The 21,686-nt window shown below is 54.3% G+C and overlaps 1 protein-coding gene and 1 long non-coding RNA gene across 8 annotated transcripts in view; one reads left to right on the forward strand and one right to left on the reverse strand.

The window, feature by feature from the left end:
* Positions 1 to 21,686, forward strand: part of RAB11FIP5 (RAB11 family interacting protein 5) — a 26,388-nt gene continuing 4,702 nt past the window's right edge. For 2 of the 7 annotated variants that reach the window (XM_040700110.1, XM_040700111.2), the window contains exons 1-5: positions 1 to 490; positions 8,293 to 8,732; positions 9,698 to 10,403; positions 15,340 to 17,274; positions 17,728 to 17,847. In XM_040700110.1, coding sequence (XP_040556044.1) covers positions 108 to 490; positions 8,293 to 8,732; positions 9,698 to 10,403; positions 15,340 to 17,274; positions 17,728 to 17,847 — 3,584 coding nt within the window. In that variant the 5' untranslated portion in view covers positions 1 to 107. Of the gene's footprint in view, positions 491 to 4,876; positions 5,087 to 8,292; positions 8,733 to 9,697; positions 10,404 to 15,339; positions 17,848 to 21,686 lie in introns of those variants that run through there. The other 5 variants (XM_420890.7, XM_015286057.3, XM_015286060.3 and 2 more) reach the window with 4 other exon arrangements.
* LOC121110583 overlaps positions 17,846 to 21,686 on the reverse strand; it is a 12,609-nt gene continuing 8,768 nt past the window's right edge. The window contains exon 3 of the long non-coding RNA XR_006939275.1: positions 17,846 to 21,254. This is a non-coding gene — a long non-coding RNA (uncharacterized LOC121110583). The remainder of the gene's footprint in view (positions 21,255 to 21,686) is intronic.

The following is a 21,686-nucleotide window of genomic DNA, read 5'->3' on the forward strand; positions in this document are numbered from 1 at the left end:
GGGCGGGGCGGGCGGCGGTCGCGTTGCGGCCCGGCTGCGGCAGCGCAGCGGAGCGGTGCGGATTGAGGCTCGGCCCGGTCCGGTTCGGCCGCCTTCCCTCTCCAGCCATGGCGCTGCTCCGCGCCGCCGCGCTGCCCGCCGACGGCCCCCCGGCCTGGCTGCCCACCCACGTGCAGGTGACGGTGGTGCGGGCCCGGGGGCTGCGCTGTAAGGGCGGCGGCGGTGGGGGCAAAGCGGGCAGCAGCGACGCGTACACCATCATCCAGCTGGGCCGCGAGAAGTACTGCACCTCGGTGGCCGAGAAGAGCGGCGGCTGCCCCGAATGGAAGGAGGAGTGCGCCTTCGAGCTGCCGCCCACCGAGCCCGGGGCTGAGGCCGCGCTGCTGCTCACCGTCATGCACCGCGCCCTGGTGGGCATGGACCGCTTCCTGGGCATGGCCCGGGTACCGCTGCGGGCTGCGGGGCTGCAGGGCCGGGCGGCCGAGGAGCGGTGAGTTGGGGGGGGGGGAGGGGCTCTGTGAGCCGTAAAGGGGCTCTGCGGGCTCCGCGTGGGGCCCTAAGAGGGTATTTGGGGGGGGTCCGCGTGGGGGTGTCACGGGGAAGGGGGTGTCGTGGAGTCACTGTGCGCCCCGGAAGGGAGATGGGCCGTTGTGGGGTCTGTAGGGCCGTCATAAGGGTGTCATAGGGAATAGGGCATCGTTGGGTCCGTGTGGAGCCCAAGAAGGGGTTGGAGGTATTTAGGACATGCCTGTGGTTCTGTGATGTACTATAGGGTTCCATGCCCCAAGGAGGTGTTTGTAGGAGGTGGGGTGTCACAGGGTGCATTCGTTGGATATCACGGGGAATGGGGTGTTATGGAGTCCTTATGTGGCTCAGGAAGGATACGGGGTGTCAGGGGGTCCATGTGGGCCCTCATCAAGGTGTCATAGGGAACGGGGTGTCATGGGGTCTCTTCATGCCCCAAGGGGGGGATTGCAGGAGATGGGCTGTCATGGGATCCGCCTGGGCCCAAAAAAGGGCATTTGTAGGAGGTGGGGTGTCAGAGGGTCCATGCGTGGTCCCAGAGGGGTGTCACAGGGAACAGGGCATCATAGGGTCCTTTTGAGCCCCAAAGAGGAGATGGGATGTTGTGGGGTCCATGTGGGCCCTCATAAGGGTGTCATAGGGAGTAAGATGTCTTGAGGTCTCTTCATGCCCCAAGAGGGGCATGGGACGTAGGAGATGGGTTGTTACTGAGCCCATGTATGGCCCCATAAGGGTGTCACAAAGAGTAGGGTTCCATGGGGCCTCATTGTGCCCCAGAAAGGCATTTGTAGGAGATGGGGTGTCATGAGGTCCATAGAGACCCCAGAGGGTGTCATAGAGAGTAGGAAGTCATTGGGTCCATGTGAGGTCTCTTTGTGCCTCCAGGAAGGGAGTTGCAAAAGATTGAGTGTCATTGGGTCCATTTGAGCTTCAGGAAGGGAGATGAGGGGTCACAGGGTCCATGCGTGGTCCTGGAAGGGCCTCACAAGGAATAGGACATCACAGAGTCCTTGTGTTCCCCAAAAAGGAGATGGGTGTCACAGGGTTGTGTGGGCCCTCCTAAGGGTGTCATGAAGTCCACATGTGTCCCATGAGGGGCCTTGAAACAGATGAAGGTGTTATAGGGCACATGCATGATCCCAGAAGTGTATCACAGGGAATAGGGCATCATGGGGTCCTTGTGTGCCCCAATAAGAGTGTCACAGAGAACAGGATATCACGGGGACCTTCTGTACCCCAAAAAAGGCCCCTGAGCTCCGTCCCCCAGTAATGCTGTGCCATGGGTTTGCGGATTGTTTGCTTCCCCCTGACTTTTTCCCAACTGCAACCCACTCCTCCCAGCCCCAAAATGGGAATTGAGGGTACAGCCCTGGGGGCTGCCACCTGACTGTTCCCCCCAGCATTAACTTCGCTTTGATTTCTATTAACCCTGGCTAGAAAACAAGCTCCAGATCTTCAGTTCTGCCCTAATGCAGAGCAGCACCGTGGCTCCCCGCAGCCAGGCTGTGCATGGAGAGCAGCTGTGGGGTTTTGGGGTGCGAGGAGCTCGCAGGCTGCGCCCCACATTGGCACAATCGGGATTTGGGCACATATCCCCAAAAATGGGCTCCTTTGGAATGCTGCAGCTTTGGGGCTGCGATGCTTCTGGGTTGGGTGCTAAAGGGGGGATCTCTCGTGCACCCCTTTGCTTGTAGGGCCCCCGTCTGCATCCCTTGCTTGGAGGCATGAAGCTGCCGCCGGCTTGAAGGCAGCCCAGGAAAGAGGAGGGAAAAAAAAATAATATAAAAATAGAAAAAGCAACAAAGCAGGCCTTGGTTGTCAGCGTGGTGACCTTGCTCTCGTTTCACTGCTGATTTTTGTTGGGTGGAAACTTTGTCAGCAGTGCTTTTTCTCCGTGTTTTCAGCTCAGTGGAAAATGTGCCGTCCAACTTGGCCCCATGTCACGGAGCGAGGCCGGGTGCGTCCGGCGGCGTTTGTCAGCTGAATGGCCCTGTGTTTGGCTGGGAGGGGAAAAGTCAGCTCTTGGTTTCTCCCAAGAGGGCTCTCATGGCCTTTTTGGGTATCTCGTGGCCTTTTTGGGTATCCTTGGGCTTATCCCAAGCTGGAAAGCTTTGGGTTGGCAATGCGGCAGAAGCCGTGACTTGCAGTGCTTTTAGTTTTAAGCTGTGGCTTTAACCCCGTTGAGCTTTCCCTGCGTTGGCCGTGGTGGTGTGGATTTTTGGCTGGTGGGTGCCTGCAGGTTGGGATGCTCTCTGAGGGGAGTAGTCAGGTTTTATCACTCGTATCCGTGTTGTGGACAAACAGTTCTCCTCCGGCCCGTTCTCTGTGCCTGCCCCTATCCCTGGTACAGACATCCCATGTGGAAATGTCCCCATTGGAAGCAGGCTGAGCTGGGGGTGCGTGTCCTCGCTGTAAAACCTTTCCTCTGGGTGCCAACGTCTTCTGTTGAAGCCCCTGAGCCAATACGGGTTGGACCTTGCTCTGAATTTGGGATGGCCTTGGGGTGATGGGGGAGGCCTCCGCGGGGGTCCGTCACCTCTGTCCATGGTCCTGCGTGCTGCTTGACAGATGGGGACCTCATGGCAACCCCACATGGGGGCAAAGGACAGTCCCTAAATCCACACCGAGGCTCCATCGCTGTCTGTTCGTCCTGGCCTTGAAGAGGGTCTGGGAGGTGAGAAACTTGAAAGTGGGGTCTTGGGGTGGCTGAGAGTCATAGGATCTCCTCAGATGTGGCAGACTGTGACGAAATCTTGTTTTGGTTCTCTGAGGGGTTGCTGCATCTCAGTGCATGGCCACTTGGCCAATGCAGGAAGCGCTGTGCTGTGTTGAAATGCCTCAGGGCAATGGAAGGAGGGGGTTTGTGCCCCGTAGGAGGCCCTGAAAACACCATAAACCTTCTTTGTCACCATCACTGGGTGCTCTGCTGGTGTGGGTTGTGGTCTGTGTACCACTGTTGCATGGGGTTTTCTTGGCAGGAGGAGTCCAAAAAGACCTCAAATCCTTTCAGTGCACATTTCTGCTGAACAAAAGCAGCTTTAAAACACTTGCTGGTGTCTCTTGTTGCTCCCCATGTCTTGTTGGAACCTACAGATACGTGCAAGCAACCATGAGGGTTGGCTTTCTCCATCAGGACTTTGCAATAGGGATGTGGGGTTCGAATTTCTTCCAGCCTGGGCTGCTCCCTCAGTTCTTGAGCCTGGGGTGCCTTGAGGTGCATGGTTCTCCCTGCCAGCCCTTCCCTTTAGAAGAGGATTTACAGCAAATTGTGCTCCTCCTGCCCCTCTCTGCACCCATTTCCACCTCTTGCTCAGCCAGTGCAGCAGGGAAACCTGCTGAGCAGCCCTGTGCCATCACCCATGCTTTGCAAACCCACCAAGCTGGGCCTCATTTTCTCCTTTTCTTTATGCATTTGAGGCCAGCAGAACAGGTCAGGGCATAGGGTGATCGTGGGCACGGTGGCTTTTTGGCTCATTTACTGCTTGGATTTGCAAACCGTGGGAGCTCTGGAGCATAAGCAGTTAATGAGGGCTCTGCTGTCTCTTGCTGTTATTCTCTCCTCTTCATTCATAAATGTTTCATGCTCCATTTTACAGCTCCATGAATCTCCCTACCCGTCCTCTTCCTATTGTCAATGTGGCACTGAGGGATGCGGTTACTGGGCATGGTGGTGAGGGGTTGGTGGTTGGGCTCAGTGATCTTAGAGGTCTTCACCAACCTCAGTGATTCTGTGATTCTGATGGGGAGAGGGGAAAACCTCTCATCTCTTTAAGTTGATTTGCAGTGAAGTTGCCCATGGTTGTCCTCATGCCAGTGCTGCTGATAGCTCTTCTCCAGCCCTGGAGCCTGCCCTGCTCCTGCCTTTGTCCTCTCTGTGCCACCCTGCACCCTCTGCCCACTGACACAGGGCTGGAGGGGCAGCTTTGAGGCCACCATTTAGAGGACCGTTTGTCAGGCTGAATTTAGCCTCTTGAGTTCCCTTCCTTCCTTCAGCCCGTGTTTATTTTCCAGCTGTGCTTTGAGCAGCTCGCAGGGATCGCCGTGCAGAGCAGTCTGTCCAAAACCAACACCAGAGGAACCGACGCAGCAGAAAAGCTTCCCGGCACCGGTGGGGGAAGCTGCATCAAAACATGAGGTCGGGCAGCGAGCTCAGGGGCTGTGCTGTTTTGCACCCTTTGCTTCTCTTCTTGATAGGGAGCTTCCTCCACACCCATGCCGTTCCCCTTGTCGTCCCGATGGTGTCTTTTTCTGCAGACGTTTGGGGTTTCCCTGGGTTTCCTCTTCCTCACCTGCCCGTCCCTGGTTCTCTATTGAAGTTGTCACTAATTAAAGACCTTTCATTAGCAGGGCTGAGCTTGTTGCAGGGTGATTCAGCAGTAAATGAGAGGCGGAGAGGCTTTGGCTGTCCCTTCCTCCGCGCAGCAGCTCAGGCAGGAGCGCTCCTGCTTCGTTCCAGGTGAACCCCGGGGTGCATCCCTAAAGGTGTGCCTTGCTGAGTGGCTCCAGCACCCCAGGAAGCTCTGTGCAGCCTGCTGCTAGCAAAGCACTGGGACCAGTCCGGGTGAGAAACTGGGAAGGCATTGCTGGAGGTACCCAAGGGGATAGCAATGGGATGGGCGCTTCGGCTCAGCGCGTGGTTTGGTGCTGATGGAGTCACAGGAGCAGGATGGGGATGCAGAAGGGACAGGAGATGTGGGGCCTTATGAGATCTCCTCTCCACAGTCAGCTTCGCTTTTGCATTAAGGGTCAGCTCCACGTCTCGCCGCTCATCCCATCGTGTCCTCCGCTCCCTTTTCCACGCCAGGGTGTTTTTTTCCCTTTGCTCAGCACTTTCTGCCAGCAGATGGGGGAGACGTGTGCCCTGCGGGGGCCTCGAGCCATGGCAGCGCTTTGCGCTCCGCTCCCATCGATCTCAGCAGCAGCAGCAGAAAATAGCACTGTGCTCCTACTGCCTTTTGGCAGCTCTCCTTGTCTCTTGGTGGAGGTGGGTGGGAGGGGAGCGGAGCCTTTGCACAAGGGAGGGGTTTTAACAGTGCTGGATGGGATGGGGGACCCACATGAGCACACAGGTGATGCTGATGGGCATTCGGGGTTTGCTTGTTTGGCTTCCCGAGAGAACGATGGGGCCCCGACTGCTTCTCCTTTGTGGGGCGCCTATGTGGAGTTCTGTCTGTGGTTTCCTCCCTCGGCCCTGTGCAGGACAGGCTGCTGCCTCCTCCCGTGCATGCCACAGGGGTTGGGTGTCCCCATAGCCAGTGGGGCACCCGTTCTAATTTCACATAGAAGGTTGGAGAAGACCTCTGAGATCCTCAACCCATCCCGCCGTGCCCACTGACCCTCAGTCCCCACAGTTCTGGAGCACCTTCAGGGATGGTGACCCCACCACTCCTGGGCAGCTGTGCCAGTGCCTGACCGCTCTTTTGGACAGTAAATGTTTCCTGATGCCCAACCTGGCCCTCCCCTCGTGCAAGCATGAGGCCATCACCTCCTTCCAGGGAGCACTGAGGTCCCCTCTGAGCCTCCTCTTCTCCAGACTGAGCTATCCCAGGTCCCTCAACTGCATCTCAGTGTAGAATCACAGTGTGGGTTGGTTTGGGGATTTTAAAGCCCATCCAGTTCCAAGCATGGGCAGGGACACCTCCCATGGACCAGGTGCCCAAAGCCCATCCAGCCTGGCCTTCAGCCCCTCCAGGGATGGAGCACCCACAACTCCTCCTCCCCTCTCCAAATCTTGGAGGTCTTTTCCGACCATAATGGTTCTATGAAATCCCTCTTGGGGTGGGCATAAGAGCAAACAAGCCCATCAGCAGCTCGTGTTCTTTAAACCCGTCCTGATCCTGCTCTGGGTGCATTTGTACCTCCATTGGAATTGATTTAAATTAAAAACAACAGCAGCCACGGGACATGGAGAGACGTGATCCACCCAAACATTCATCTTGTGCTGTGAACTTTGAGCCCTGCCTAAAAATAGCACATCTCCCTTTTTGGGGTGCAGTCCCGGGCTGTTGGGTGCTGGGAACCCCACACAGCTCCTTCATCCGATGCCAGCCTGGGCAGAGGTTGTTCTGGAATGGACACTTTTAGAAGCAGAGCAGGTTTAGGGCTTGTTCATTTGAAGGCATCGTTACCGAGCAGCCAAATTAATTGTAATGACTGCAGTGTGATAAGTGGGGGATGCTGTGAGCGTGTCCGTGTGAGCTGAGGACGGGGTTTTACATCTCATCATCCTCAGATGCCTTTCCCTACATTAACCCATCCCACGTTCTTCCTCTCTATTTTCCCCATGGGGTGATGATGTCAGATACAAGACCTGCTCATGAGGTTTTCTCCCATTCCAAGAGTCAGCCACAAATCTGCTTTTTCCTTCTACTCCTGCATTCCTGGAACCAGGTAATCTTTGAAGTCCCTTCCAACCCAAACCATTCTCTGATTAGCCAGCCTAATGCTTGGGTACTGAGGATTGTTCCCCATTTATGGGGGCGGACAGAATGGGCTATGGGAAGAGGTTCATTGGGGATTAAAGTCTGTGCCCAGCAAAGTCATGGGCTCACCTCGGTGGCTCCTGAATGGGGAACTGAGGACGTGGTTTGGATTTCCTCCTCGCGCCGATGATTTCAGCAGGGTCACACCCATCTCCAACGCTTCACATTTTCCTCCCCTTGTTTTTTCCTTTCTGGTGACTTTGCTCTTCGAAGCAAACTCTTTTAACAGCCTGAAACACGGCGAGGATTTTCAGTTGTTGGGAAATCGGTTGGAAATTATTAGAGCACCTCTAAAAATGCTTTCCTCTTCCTGTTGCTGCTGCAAATCCATAGGCTGGGTGTTGGGGCCATTGGAGCTGTCTCACCCTGCTCTGCTCTGATGTTTTGGGAGGAAGTCTCGGCTTAGACCAAGTGGGTCTTCGTGTCATTGTGCAGCCTGCTGATAAGTCACAGTGGTGTTATCTGGGGCCCCAGGGAGCCCATCCTGCCTTGGCAGGGGAAGGGTGCCGGATCTGCAGTGCGAGGTGCTTGTTTCAGGAAGAAATGCTTCCCTTATGGCCCAGCGTTGTGCTGCCCCATCTGAGCCTGGTGCTGCAGGGAAATAGGGAAGTGGAATGCAGAAGTTCCTCCGGGTGTCTCTTGCTTTCGTGTGCACCATTTGTTTCAGTGAGCAACAGGCAACAGCCCTCTGCCATCCCATAGCACGGCTCTGTGCCTGGGTGTCCCTTGAACTGAATCCCTTGAATTGTGATGTCCCATCCCTAGAGGTGCCCAAGGCTGTGGATGGGGCTCTGGGCAGCCTGATCCAGTGGAGGCACCCAGTCCATGGCAGGGGTGGGGCTGTGGGACTTCAGGGTCCCTTCCAACCCAACTGCTGTGTGATTCTATGATCCTCTGCCATCACTGACCACTGGAATTGTTGTTTTAACGAACATCATAGAGTCATTAGGGTGGGAAAAGGCCTCTAAGTTCATCGAGTCCAATCATCAGTCCATCCCCACCATGCCCGTCAGCTATGTCCCTGAGTGCCACTTATCCACACCTCCAGGGATGGTGACACCTCCACCTCCCTGGGCAGTCTGTTCCAATGCCTGAGAGGAAATTGTTCCCAATATTTAACCTGAAATAAAATATTTCCTAACATCCAACCATTGAGCTCCTTTGCCATGACAGTGCAGACTCCAACGTGAGAGGATGGATTCTGACTCACCGGCTCTTAAATATTGCAGAACCCATCACAAAGCACTGATGGAGAGCCCTCTCCTCATCTTTTCTCTGTCTTCAGGTGGCACAAGCTGCACTCCAAGCCAGGCAAGAAGGAGAAGGAACGTGGCGAGATCCAGGTGAGCATCCAATTCACACGCAACAACCTCACAGCCAGCATGTTCGACCTGTCCATGAAGGACAAGCCACGGTCACCCTTTGGCAAGCTGAAGGACAAGATGAAGGGCAAGAAGAAGTACGACCTGGAGTCGGCCTCTGCCATCATCCCCAGCAGCATGGGTGCGCTCGACATGGAGGATGATTACGACGTTGGCGGCAAGAAGTCCAAAGTGAAGGGCTTCTTCCTGAAGAACAAGCTGCGCAAGTCGTCCCTAACACAGTCCAACACCTCTCTGGGATCCGACAGCACCATCTCATCAGCCAGCCTGGGCATGGCCACCGGCGGCCCCGAGGTAACCAGGTCCCCCAGCAGACACAGCAGTCTGTCCACGGAGCGCTCCGGTAAGAGGATGGTGGTGTTAATCCCACCTGTTTGACCTTTCTTTTAGTTTGTGAAGGCGTTGTGGGGGCTTTCCTGCAAATCTCTTAGCTAATTGCTTACCTCAGAGGCAGTGTCCTACGTGAACCCAATGAGATTTGCCTGTCTGCCAAGAACGGGGGGAAAACATCTAAGATTTGGTTTCGAATGCCAAGCCTGCGTGCGGACAGCCCTGCTTGGCTGCTTTGCACCACCGTGGGGTGTAGGGGTAACTCGGGGCTGTTTCTCCTCTGCCCCACAAAAGGAGGTGGCAAAGAGCAGCTCGTTGTGCTCCTCGTGCCTAATGAGCCGCCTCCGGCTCAGGGGCAGAGCTGGAGCAGTGACCGCTTGCTGGTGATTAAAGCAATCCCAGCTCTTGGCGCTGGCAGAGCGATGATTTGCAAACAAAAAAGGCTCTTGTCGGGAATTAATTCTCGCCGTCCCTTGAAAACAAAATCTATCATTACATGGTTTAATTGGCTGGTGACTGCCAATTCCCAGATGGGGTGGGATTCCCAGGGTACCAAGCACTGGGATCTGCTGAACCTTCAGCGGGAGTGAGAAGAGGGAGGAGCGAGCACAGACCTTCCTTACTGCACCACACACAGCAGCCCCAGGGCCTGTCTGTGATTCTCGGATTCTTTTGGCCAGATCCCTGCATTCATTATAGCCCTCAGACCCTCTCTGACAGTGGTTTGTCACCTTGCAAAGACGGCTCTGTGGATCCTGCGGATGGAGGTGATGTGCTTGGGGAGATGTATGGCTCACAGAGCCACTTGCTTTATGACCTGTGCTTATTCTCCCTATTAATTTAATTATAGTTGAGTAGAGCCTGGGAGGGGAAAAGCTGGTGTAATTCTGCAGCTCTCATCAGTGTTTTATAGTAGATTAAGCTTGCTGTGCCTGTTACGCATTTGGCCTCACCCAGCCTTGTTCTTTCTCCCTGCAGTGAAGGACTTTTTACCTTCTCCAAAGCTGACCCACAAGAGAGCATTCAGTGACGATGTCTCCCAGGTCAGCCCTGTCCTGGAGCCAAAAGCAATCCACAGTCTGAAGCCAAAGACGGATCCCGTGTCCCGCTCCTCCCTCTGCATCAATGGGAGCCATGTGTACAGTGACGAGCCCACCCCGAGGAGTCCCGTGCCCACCCCGCAGGGCTCTGCACCGCTGCCTGTCCCCAGAAGGCCAGAGGAGGGTTTTGGCTTCATCCCAATCCACACCGACCCCCATGAGGTGCCCTGGGGGGCCGGCAGCTTGGAGAGGACGCAGCAAAGGGAGGAGCTGAGGTTCATCCCCTCACCTCCCAGCTTGGTCCTGCAGGAAGAGCTCAAGGTGTCCACCAAAGCCGTGACCCTCAGCAACCACCTGGGCAGGGCCAGGATGGAAGAAAACAGCCGCCTGGAGAACAAGCCGACCCAGGTGGCGACACCCATGGTCTTCTCTGCAGAGGTGACGAAGGAGAAGCAACCCGAGGAAATGAGGAAGGAAGAAAAGAAAACCAAGGGCGGGCTCTTCCACAAGAGCGATGCGGGGAGCAGGGGCCAGGGGGAGAAAACTGGAGCCTCACACGGCCCTGCAGCAGTGGGAGATGACAGGAGCAAGGCCGGTGGCTGGTTTGGTTCCAAGGAGCCCAAAGACTCCCCCCAGAAACCCAGGTCAGTGAAATGGGGCTGTGGGCACCCAGCTGTCCTCCAGCTGCCTGGCCTCTGCACAGTGCTGCCCAGATGGGATGAGAGTGGGGCAAATGCCTCCTCGACCCTGCACTTGTAAAAGGGAAGGTGCCTCTTCTTGGATCCTCCCAAACCCGCTCTGCTCATCCTCCTTAATCATGGCTGGTGAAGGGGAGGTGTATCCCTATGCAGAGGTGCAGCTCCACATGCTGCATGCCTTGGTGTGCAGTGGGAATGGGCTGTGCTGGGATCCAGGTGCTCACTGAGAGCACAGTTCAGGGTTCTCGTTGCTCAGGGAGGGGGAGAACACGAGGCTGAAAGAGCCAGCAGTCTGCCTGGATCCAGAAAGTTGTTTTGTTGTAGGGATTTCCTAATCTGGGCTGACTTTAACCTAATTTATTAAGCAGAAGGATTTTCATTCAGCCTAACCCTCCTCTGACGAAGAGGTCTTTCAGGCTTCTTCTACCTAATGGGATCCGTGTGTGAGCTCAGCTGCTTGTAAAGTGCTCAGATGTGAGCCAACAGAGTCACTGTCTTCACCCACAAAGTTTCAGGGTCATCAGAGTACCTAAAGTTTAAGGTTCTGCTTTTTGGATGCCTCTTTGCAGGCTTCTCACCCCCATACAGTTCTCCTACCTTGTAAGGAGAAGCCTGGATGAGCCACCACCTGTGAGTTTTGGTGCTCAGGATAGGATTCCTTTTGAAATGGTACATTCTGGAAGGAAGAGATTTCCCAGGTGATCCTTCTGGGATTTTTGTAAGTGTCTGAATGGGCTTTAATTGCACTTGGCAGTTTTAAGATGGGGAGTAATGAGCTGGAAGGGTAGCAAGGGAGACTGAAAAGAGACATTAGGAGAAGTCTCTAATGGGGAGCATTAAAGCTCAGCGCTGTGGGATTTGGGGTAGCAGTAGATGAGCATCTTTGGGCAGCACTGCAGGAGCTGTTGGTTCAGCTCTTGGCCCAGGCTGGGTGGTGGGTGCCCCTTAGTTCCTCCTTCTGGATCTTGCTTGTTCAATTCTATGGGATTCTGTGATTTTTAGGATCTTGTGGATCTTGAGCTTGTTCAAACCAGCAATTGAAACGTCACTTCTCGTTCTGATCGTAAAGAACTCCTGCTTCTTTGACTTCATTCTCCTTCCCTACACTGGGAGACCTCCCAGACCAATTCAACTCAAAGCTGTTGAGAGGTTGATTACATCTCGATGGCTGAAATCTGTATTTCAATAATCAGATGCATATTCCCTCCCAAACGTGCCGCTGAAAAGCCAGCAGTGCTTATCTGCTTATCATCTGGAGGAGAAGCAAGGCTGCTACTCATTTACCCGCATAACTTCTGGGTCTGAGCATGGATTAACCTTTGCTTTGTAGAGCAGAGCAGCTCCGAATTCATGGTGAGAGAGGGAGGTGGATGCTGTCTGTTCCTGGAGACCTGAATGAAAGGCTCTTTGGGGTTTGTTGTGCTTCAGGTGGTGTGGTCAAGGGTTGTATGCAAGGAAGAAGCTCAGCAGGCTTATTTGAGGCAAGGCCTGGGGCGAAAACAATCGCTTTCCATATTTTCAGGCTTTCCTACAATGTTATCAGAGCTCTGCAGGTCCCGCTTCCTGCGGCGTAAATTGGGATGATAAAACAGGGCTGCATCTCATGCTTAGCAGGAGGCAAAAAAGAGCCTGTTTGCAGGTTAAAGCCCTTCCTAGGCTGAGGCCTTTTCCTTCTGTCACTGCTCTCAGGGGAGAAAAACAGAACTGTTGCCTGCTGTGGTTGCTGCTGGTCCTATGTGGCTAGCAGTGAGGCTGAAAACTAAAATCCATCTTGGAAGCCATTGGGGTTGCCCTTGCAAGGGTGAAGAGTGGCTCTTAAAGCAACCGTGCCTGCTCGTTGCATCTGCTACCCGCATCCTATCTCTGCTTCACACACAGAGTCACAGAATAGCTTGGATTGGAAGGGACCTCAAGGATCATCAAGCTCCAGACCCTCCACCACAGGCAGGGCCACCAACCTCCACATTTAATACTAGACCAGGCTGCCCAGGGCCTGGTCCCATCCAACCTGGCTTCTTTTAGTTATATTTACTTCTATGGTTTGGGAGGCAAATCCCTATGAAGAAGGACCTGTCCCCATCTTGTTCAGGACGAGGGACAGCTGCGTGCATGAGGGAGGTGAGGACAGATGGAAAACAATGTGGTTCCTGCTGGGATAAGTGAACCCAACCTGTGCATTTCCTATTGAAAAGCTCCACTTGCATATCACCTCCAGGCCCTTCCAGGCTCCCACCTCATACAAACATGTCCTGGGTTGCATGCTGATCTCTTCCCAGCCCCCTTCTGCACAAATCCTGCCATGCTGGAGTCCCCCAGGCAGGGCCATACGTAGGATTCCCAAATTATCCTTGGAAATCCTGGCCTGATGCCCACCCATCCACCTCTCCTAGGGCGCAGGGGAGGATTTTCCATCTGAGCTCTTCACCTCGGTGTGTTACAGATTCGATCCTTCCTCATCAAACGGGCTGTTTCCAGGCGACTTTCCATCAGGCAGTTGCTCAGTAATGTTTTCTATTTTTTTTTTTCCTCCTTTTGTCGTCGTTCTGCTGGGAGGCTAAAATGCTCCTGTGAAGTGCTGCCAGCAAAATAAATGAGGGCAGGAAGGTACCCGCTATTTATTTTGGCTGGCGGAGCCGCGTGCAGGGACCTGGGAGGAGGAGGAGGGTGAGTCAGCATTTCGTTGCAGCAGAGATCTTCCATCTGAGTGGAGGTTTCCCTCTAGAGGAGCACAACGTCCTCGGCCCCTTCACTGAGCGCTTCCAGCATCCGTGGTGGGATGAAGCAGTGGGATTTGAGGAGGGTGGGTTTGTGGGGGGAGGGCAGGGGTGGTAAGCAGGAGGGGATGCTCACCCCAAGGATAAAGGTTGGGTGGTGACGGTGCAGTTGGTGCTTGGAGAACCAAGCCAGGCGATTAAAATAAAGAGGGACCTGAGCTGTTTTTGTGCCTTCAGCCTGGCATGTTGCAGGATGGTGTCACTGCCAACACGGAGGTGCTGCGGTTCTCCTGTACCACATCCAGAGGCTGCATCCCTTCTGCTTTGCTTCCTCCAGCCAGGGATGTATGCTCACCCCTCTTGTTCCCCCCAGCAGAGCGCAGCCTGCTTTGCTGGGTGCTGGCATCTGTGTGTAGGCCAGGGGACAGCTGGGGGCTGCCAAATGGGACGTCCCCATGTACCAGTGGGCCCAGCATGGGCTTGGAGAGGCTGTGGAGCACCTCCTCCACCTGTGCACGTGGGGATCTGATGGGCTGGGTAGGAATTTCTCCAGCCAGACTTCTGGCAGCTGTCAAGGTCGTTAGCGGCGAGCACTCATTAGGAATCTGAAGCTGATTAATGCTCTGTAGCCACTTAATGCTAGAAGCCAGCAGAGCTGCTTGGATCAGCCTTGGGTTGCTCGTTCTGAACGCTGCTTAAGCAGAATGATGGATGAGGGTTCTTAATCTGGACTAAACCATTAATGCGAGTGCAAGCAAGGAGCAAACAGGGGTTGGTCAGCATCACCTTGAGGTCTCCTGTATGTGGGCTAGGGTCTACGTAACTTAAACGCCTAGGCTGGGGCAGCAGCTTCTGAAATCACTGTGAGTGTCATAGGAAAGATGGAAAGGGTGCAGGCTGGAGTTGGTTTGTTGCATACCAACAGGCAAACGCCCTTCAAATACTCTCTGAGCACAAAACTGACACAGCTGTAAGTGGATGATGGTGATTGTTAATGTTTGCCTCAAGGTGGCATTTTTGTGCTTTAAAATACTTAAGAAATCTTTTTGTGACAAAACCATCCGTAATAACAAGCAAAAATAGTCTGAACAGCTTTGCCATTGGCCATGATCTTCTGGTGCTGCCTGTGATCCCTTCCAACTTGGGTCAAGCAGGCTAGAGCCTGAGGGCTGCTCATGCCCTACGTCTGTTGTCAAAGCAATTGCTTTACTCGTTCTGGGTTCAGCTTTGATCATCCAGCACTGGGCATATCAGTGTCTGCATTTCTCCAAGCTAAAGTGGGACCTCTCTGAAGCCCTGCCACGAATTGAAGCATGATGCAAAGCTGGCAGGGTTAAGTCATGAGGAGGGGGTTCGGCGGGAGGGAATAATGCTATTGCTGGAGCTGGGTGTTAGGGAAAGGGTCTGACCCAGAGGATGGTAGGCATGGCTGGAGCTCAGGGAGCACTGGGATACTGCTCTCAGCCATAGGGTTTGGGTGGTGCTGTATGGAGCCGAGGGTTGGTGGTCCTTGTGGGTCCCTTCCAACCTGGTTATTCTATGGTAAGATGACCAGCCCTGGCCTGGCAATGTGCATTGGCAGAGGAGGTCCCAAAAGAAGGACAGGTAAATGCGGTCCCTCTTGGAAAAGCAGCGAAGGACCGGCAGTCCAACCTGGGGTGAGGTGAGGAGACGTCTGCAGGAGGGGACTGATATCCGGAGTGGAGACGTGCCAATTCCCTACCTTCTTGGGTCATATGAGGGATTTGGATGGCGCTGCCGTGCTGATGAGCCCAGCACGTGGTGTGACACTGGGGTGGGCTGGGGAAGGCTCACTCTTGGGTGTTCTTACCCCAGCTGCTCCTCATGTGGAGGGAAACTCGTAGAACTGAACCAAGTCCTTGGGCTGCAGGAGGTGGAGAAACCTCTCACACTCCTGAGGCTTAGGGCTTGCTAAGGCAGAAAGGGGAAATTTGGAGGACAGTTGGAGAAGGGCTGCCCTTTCCTTTTTGTAGTGCATGCCCTTTCCATGCATTGACTCCATAATCATTGCTCTGCCTAACAAGAGAGAGAAGTATGTATTGGATCATTGCATTGCTTTGAACCGAAGCGTTTGTGGTGTGTGTGGTGTATGCTTACAGCACTGTCACAGCATTAACCAGGAGGACTGTTCTGTCTTCCCTCCACAGCCTGGAAGTGTCTCCTCAGGTAGAAACCAGCTCAGATGCTCCTTCTCATTTTCCTCCCCGCTCCCCTGCCCAGTTCCCTGCTGCTGCTGTAGCCCATCTTGCTCGCATGCTGAGCCCTAACCTCCCTCCTGCTACCAGAGACAGTCAGCCCGGATGCTTGTCCCCTACCAACCCATTCCTCAACTCCCTGCAGAGCAATCCCTTCTTTGAGGACCTCCTCGCTGACCAGGTACTAAATTCTCCTTCACCTACTCACTTTTTCTCTAGTTTCCCGTCTGAGCCGCATGCTTCAACAGAGGTCGCTGAGAGCTTGTGTTCCTCTGAGGATTGCAGTCCCTCTGCCTCCCTAAGACTTAAAGATCCGGAGAGAGAATCTCCAGCCAAAAGCGTTGGTGTCCCCGTGCCCGAAACCACTCCTCCGTCCCATGCAGACCCTCCTCCTCCTCCAGACGAGGAACCCGCCGCCTCTCCTCCTCCCCTCTCAGAGTGGGATGAGACCTTTGATGCCTTTGCCACCAGCAGGCTCAGACCAGATCCAAAGAAGGAGGACTTCTTTGCTTCGGTGGCGGCGGAGGGCATGGCTTTCATCGACGATCCCGATGCCGCCAGCCCCACAGAACGGTCAGCTGAGCCGGATCCTGAGGAGGGGACAAAGGGCTTCGAAAAGGCCGAGCCACAAATCAGCAGTGAAATGCCCCCAGCGCTGCTATCTTGGACGAATTTCTCCGGTTTGGATGTTGGGGCAAACCTGGTGAGCACAACCCAGGAAGCGACTGTGATAGAGGATGTGCTGAGCCCCGTGTCCGCAGGGTCAGCGGCGAGGAGGAGGAAGAGCAGCACACCGATGGTTTGGGCCGCCTCATTATCGTCTGGAAATCCAGGGGAAAAGGAGGCTTCCACCCTGCTGAGTGCTGATAATTGTGCCGGGGAGGAACGGGACAGTAATGAGGAGGAAACCTCGAGTGTAGGGGAAAATGGCTGGATGACCATTGCCACCGAAACTTCGCCTGATCCTTCCGAGAGCACCCAGAGCATTGGCCAGGGGAGCACATTTGGGCAGCGGTCCTTCCACAGCGAGGGCACCTTTGAAACAAAAAGCACTCCTCATGTCCTTCCCCGAAGCACCTTCAGCTCCGAAAGCACAGCAGAAACAATACCGGGCAGCAATGTGGCTGCCGTGCCCCCACGGGTGCTGCAGGACATGGCGGTGGGGCGCTTCCCCGCGGCCTCTGACACGGGGAAGGAGCTGCAGGATGATGGCGGGGAGATGTTTGACATCAGGAGCTCGGTGTACCGGCTGCAGGCCAGCATGCGGCTGGAGGCCGGCGAGGGCCGTGTGAAGATGGGCTCTGATGCTGTCCTCGCTCCGTGGGCAGGTGTGCGAGGGAAGGAGGAGGTCATGCCACCTCCCAAACCTCCACGGTGGTTCGCGGCTGCCTGTGGCAGAGGGGATGATGAGGACAACGCTAGTGACACAACGGCAAGGCAGAGAGGTGGGGAGGAGCAGCAGGAAGGCGAGGAGGGCCTGGAGCAACCACGGAGCCATCCGAGCGGTGACACGACTGTCCCAGCACCTCGCACAGTTGTGCATGAGGATGCTGCCGACGTGGAGGCCGGAGGAGACACCTCTTTGGGGGAAGAGCCACCGGAGATGAATGGGACGGATGCAGCCGAACATTTTGAGACCTGCCCCTCCAGGTTCTCCGTGGATGAGCTCACCCTGTCGGGTGCTGCAGGGAGCTGGAGTCAGCCAGCTTTGTCTCCTGTGTCACAGCTCAGCCTCAGCGCAGAACCATCAGTAGCCCCAGAGCAGGAGCCGTGCCCTGCGGAGCTTGGTGTGTCAGCACCAGACCTGTCCCCCAGGCCGGACTCAGGCCTACCCGAGACCTTCTGGACGGCATTGGAGGAGCAGGAGGCGTTGGGCCGCCCGCACAGGTTAGCGCTGGAGCAGGACCAGGGTGAGGGGCCAGCGGTGGGCTGTCCCCATCAGGCAGAGCAGGGCCAGCTGTCCGCAGGGATAGACTTCAAGAAGGTGGAATTCTGGAAGCCAGATAGAACGGAGGAGAGGAGCGAGCAGGATGCTGTGAGCCCGGGCAATCCCTTTGCTCTGGCAGTCAGCCCTATTGCCCCCACAAATCCTTTTGTGGAAAAGCCAGCAGACGCCCTTCCCATCCAGGCTGTGCTGCCTGAAAGGTTTGCTCAGGGTTTCAGCTCCCCCCAGCTCCATGGGGAAGCCCTTCAGCAAGGCTTCCAGCCCACTAACCCCCGCAGGGACCCGCTAGGCAATCCTTCCCTGCATGACAGCCAGCCCTTGGCCTTCTCCACCCCTTTCCCCGTGGCTGTGACTAACCCTGAGCAGTTTGATTTCCCCTCCCCTGCCGCGACCAGCCGTGCCGCAGCCCAGCCCTGCCCTTTGCCGCAGTCCGGTGACACACAAGCTTCAGCACTCGTGGTTTTGCCCAGGGAGACACAGCCAGCTGAGAAGCCCTTTTTCCAGCAGACGACCAGGTGAGCGCTCCGGGGAAGGTGTGAAGGGTGTGTATTTGGTAGAGGCTTAACCCTGTCTCCCTTCTGTTCTGATCAGGGACCTCAGCTCTGGCTGTGCTGGCTCTGAGGAGGATGCTCTGCACTGTGCCGAAGGTCCTTTCCTTCCCTTCCCTTGCTGAATGGTAACTGTGCTCCCTGAGAGTCCTGCCTGGGCAGCTGGAAGCCTTGGCTCTCTTGGATCACGGTGGGGAACAGCCGCTGATGTCCCCTCTTTGCTCTGAACGAGGGCAAAAGGTTTGACACATCCAAGATCTGCCCCAGGGAAAACCCAGCCACAACAAAATTGCATCCAGTGCTAATTTTGGCTGCATCATCTTCCCTGTGCTTGCAAAATAGGTGCCTCTTCCATGGCTGCCAGGAGAGCTTCCAGCTGTTAATGCTCTCGTGAGTCCCCTCATGGCATGTGCACAGCTATTCCCCTTTCCTTTTCATTAATTCAGCTTTGGTTTCTCTCTTTTTTTTTTTTTTTCCCAACAGCCACCGGGTACTAAAACTTTTCTTCTCTCCATAGCCAAAAATAAAAACCAGTAGTTTCAGCAGGGCAGTGTCAAAACACCATTCTCCATTCCCTGGGACTTCACCTCCAGGGTGATGGGAAGGACACACTGTGGTGGTGTGTCAGAAGAAAGAAAGGTTTATTTCCTCCTCCTAGGTCTGTCTTTTGCTGTAGGAATGCAGTGAAGCAAAGATGCAGTGTTTAGGGCATGGCGTGTGGTGGCTCTGCGTTCTCTGATTCATCTGGTTTGCTCCTGGGAGGAGGAGGTTGCCATGGGCTCCATCTGTCCAGAATATCAAGGATCACGTTCCCTGTGTTGGAAACTCATGATTTATGTGGGGACCTGGTTCTGCTAGCAGCAATCGGATCAGCCTTACCTCTGTGACAAAGCTTAACTGAGCTCCAGTTCTTCTGCACAGAGATAGTGTGGGTTTGATGAGCAAAATGACACTGGGAGCAAAGACTGTCAAGAGAGGGATTTGTTATATGATTTTTTTTTTAAGGTATTTTCCTTTACGGAGTCAGGCTTTTAAATCCTCCTTAACTGGGTTATTCATTCTCTGACAGATAACCTTGGTCAAAATCTGTAGATAGCCAGGTCTTTGTTAATGTTTCATGGAAAGAGAAGTGTCCTGCTATCCCAAAGGGTAAAATTAGGCAATGAGCAAAGTGTAATCCTGGGGTTCTCTGTCAGTAGAGTCATAGAATCATTAAAGGTTGGAAAAGACCTCTAGGATGACCACGTCCAACTGTCAGCCCATCACCACCATGCCCACTTTTGGACTGTGCATCCACCTAAGGCCTGGTTAGCTTATGGGAAGGAAATGGGCTTGGCTCTAAGGTCTGGTTGTCATGTCAGTACTGGCCTTTGTCATGTTACATGTCTGAGAAGTCCTGGAACATCTCTGCTCTGGTTCCTCTACCTGTGAAAACGTGGATGCTTTGGATGCGTGCTGCTGGGATTCAAGAACCTTTGAAGAGTTAATGTTGTACCCGTGGAAGGCGCTGAATCGTGAAATCATAGGATCCCTAAGGTTGGAAAAGACCTCTAAGATCCCAAGTCCAACCCCAACCCATCCCACCATGCCCACTGAGCACATCCCTCAGTGCCACATCTCCACGGTTCTGGAACACCTCCAGGGATGGTGGACCCCCCCCTCTCCCTTCCCCCCCCCCCCCCCCAACTCCCTGGGCAGCTGTGCCAGTGCCTGACAGCTCTTTTGGAGAAGATATTTTTCCTAATATCCAACCCGAGCCTCCTGGGGAGATACCACTAATTGTCGTGGGGGCAAAGAGGCAATGTGGAAGGGCCATTTTTCTGGTCCCCATGGTGGCACTTTCCTAGATGCATCTCCTATTAGAACAGTCAGTGGCATGTAGAAAAAGATTTGATATAAAAGAAGTGGAAGGAAAAAAGGAAAGCTTCAGACCTAGAGCAGGCGTAAAGTTTACCTTGGACAGAAGTGTTGTTCTCCTCCATCAGATAAAGGAGGAGCTGGTGTGTGATGAACTGTGGTGGGTTTATGCGACAGGGTTGGGAGCATCGCTGGTACTGAGGTCGTATCACTGCCACGTGGAGTGAGAGAGAAGCAGAATTGTCTTTGTCTCAAAATGAGATTTTGGGTGAAATTGTGTGCCAGTCTTTGCAGTCTGAATGTAGTTCTTGTGGAGAGCTCAGTGCTCAGAGAGTGGTTTGCCACATCCGGAAATGGATTCAGGAGAGGAGCTGCTGCTCCCACTTCATTTGTCCCCTTTCCTTCTGAAAAGCCATTCTGCAAGCAGGGCTGGCCCCCAGGTGCTGTGTGCCGCATGTGCCCTGCATTTGCCCTTTGTTGCCTTGCTCTCTGTGAGAAGCATTTTAATAGGAAGATAAAAGGACTTAATTCCGAAGCTGCTGTAGGGAAATTCCCCCCCCCGATTTTTACTGCACTTAGCAGTGACCTTGGGAGCATCTCTGGGAGCAGTGCTGCGATGCAGCAAGGTGATGGGTGGAGATGGGTGGAAGGAGAAGTGCCAGGGCTGTCTCCTTCGTCTGGATATGTTTCATGTCAAAGGCATGAATTTTCATTGTAGTTCTATGGTCACTTGGAGGTGCAGTGGTGGATTGAGCAGTCTGTTGGTGTGAGCAATTAATTCTGCTTTCAAGGTGGCGTCCATCAGCTGGTGGATAGAAGGAGGTCCGATGTCTCAGCGGATCCATCTGGGCTTTGTCCGTGCACCTGGATGCCTCTTACATGGGATGTTAGAGCTGGTTGGTGTTACTGCTGTCCTCTCTGAGAAAGGAGGCAGGAGAGACATCGTCGTGGTTGAAGACTGCTTTAGATATGAAGAGAACTTCTCCCTGTCAGCATGATGGGGAGGTTGCACATCCTCATCTGTCACTGCTAGCAAGGCACAAGGACACCAGCCCTGGGGACGTGGGCCATCCAGCCGATGCTGTATGCAGTGCTGCTACCTCTGTCCAGCCACACCTGTCAGCTCAGAGTGGGGCTGAGAGCCACTGCTCTGCATTAGGAACTGCAATACAGTGCAGACGTGGTTACAGCACAAGCTGGGCTTGAGAGAGTTCTGTCAGCCTGGCTGGCAGCTCACACATCAACTGTGAGTGTTCTTCCTTCTATTGACTCCTGAGGTCCGTGTGTGTGAATAGAGGCTGTGCTTGCCTTTTTTCTTCAGAGCTGAGCTCCTGTAAGCACAACATCCCTTTCCCCTGCAGTGGTTTTGCATGAGAAGCCTTCACAGGGTGCCCGCTGCACCTGATGAGTGTCAAGGCTTCATGAAGGTCCTGGGTGCATTTTAAGGTCTTTCTATCCAAGTACAGCGTGCAGGTCTTGCAGAAAGGTAGCATCAGGTCACTTCTCTTTCCATCATGCTGAAAAGCAAACACTTCATTCAGTCTTCTGGACACAGTGTGACACAAAACCAAAGGAAAATGGATGACCAAAGACATGGCCATCTGGGCAGTGGCTGTAGCAGCCCCTCGTTCCCTTGGACCTGAGTTAAATTTCCCCTGGCTGTGCCAACTCCTGGCAGCCAGGAGATTCGACCCACAGCACTGTTGGTGTGGCCTGAGCAGCACAGCATGTGCATGGGATTTTTGAGCCCCTTGGACATATGCTTGGCTGAGGTATTGTAACTGTACAGATAGCATCTCTGGATGGTAACAGTGCCAGGGAGCACTGCGAGGTGTTGTCTCTTCTCTCTGTGGAGAAAGCAGACTTTGAGCAATGCAAACACAATTTAACTACGTGAAGCTGGCTAAATTTGATAAGTGGGTCCCAGACCTCTAAAAACCATAGGGACA

This window comes from Gallus gallus, chromosome 4, assembly GCF_016699485.2.
Source record: "Gallus gallus isolate bGalGal1 chromosome 4, bGalGal1.mat.broiler.GRCg7b, whole genome shotgun sequence".
NCBI classification, from domain to species: domain Eukaryota; kingdom Metazoa; phylum Chordata; class Aves; order Galliformes; family Phasianidae; genus Gallus; species Gallus gallus.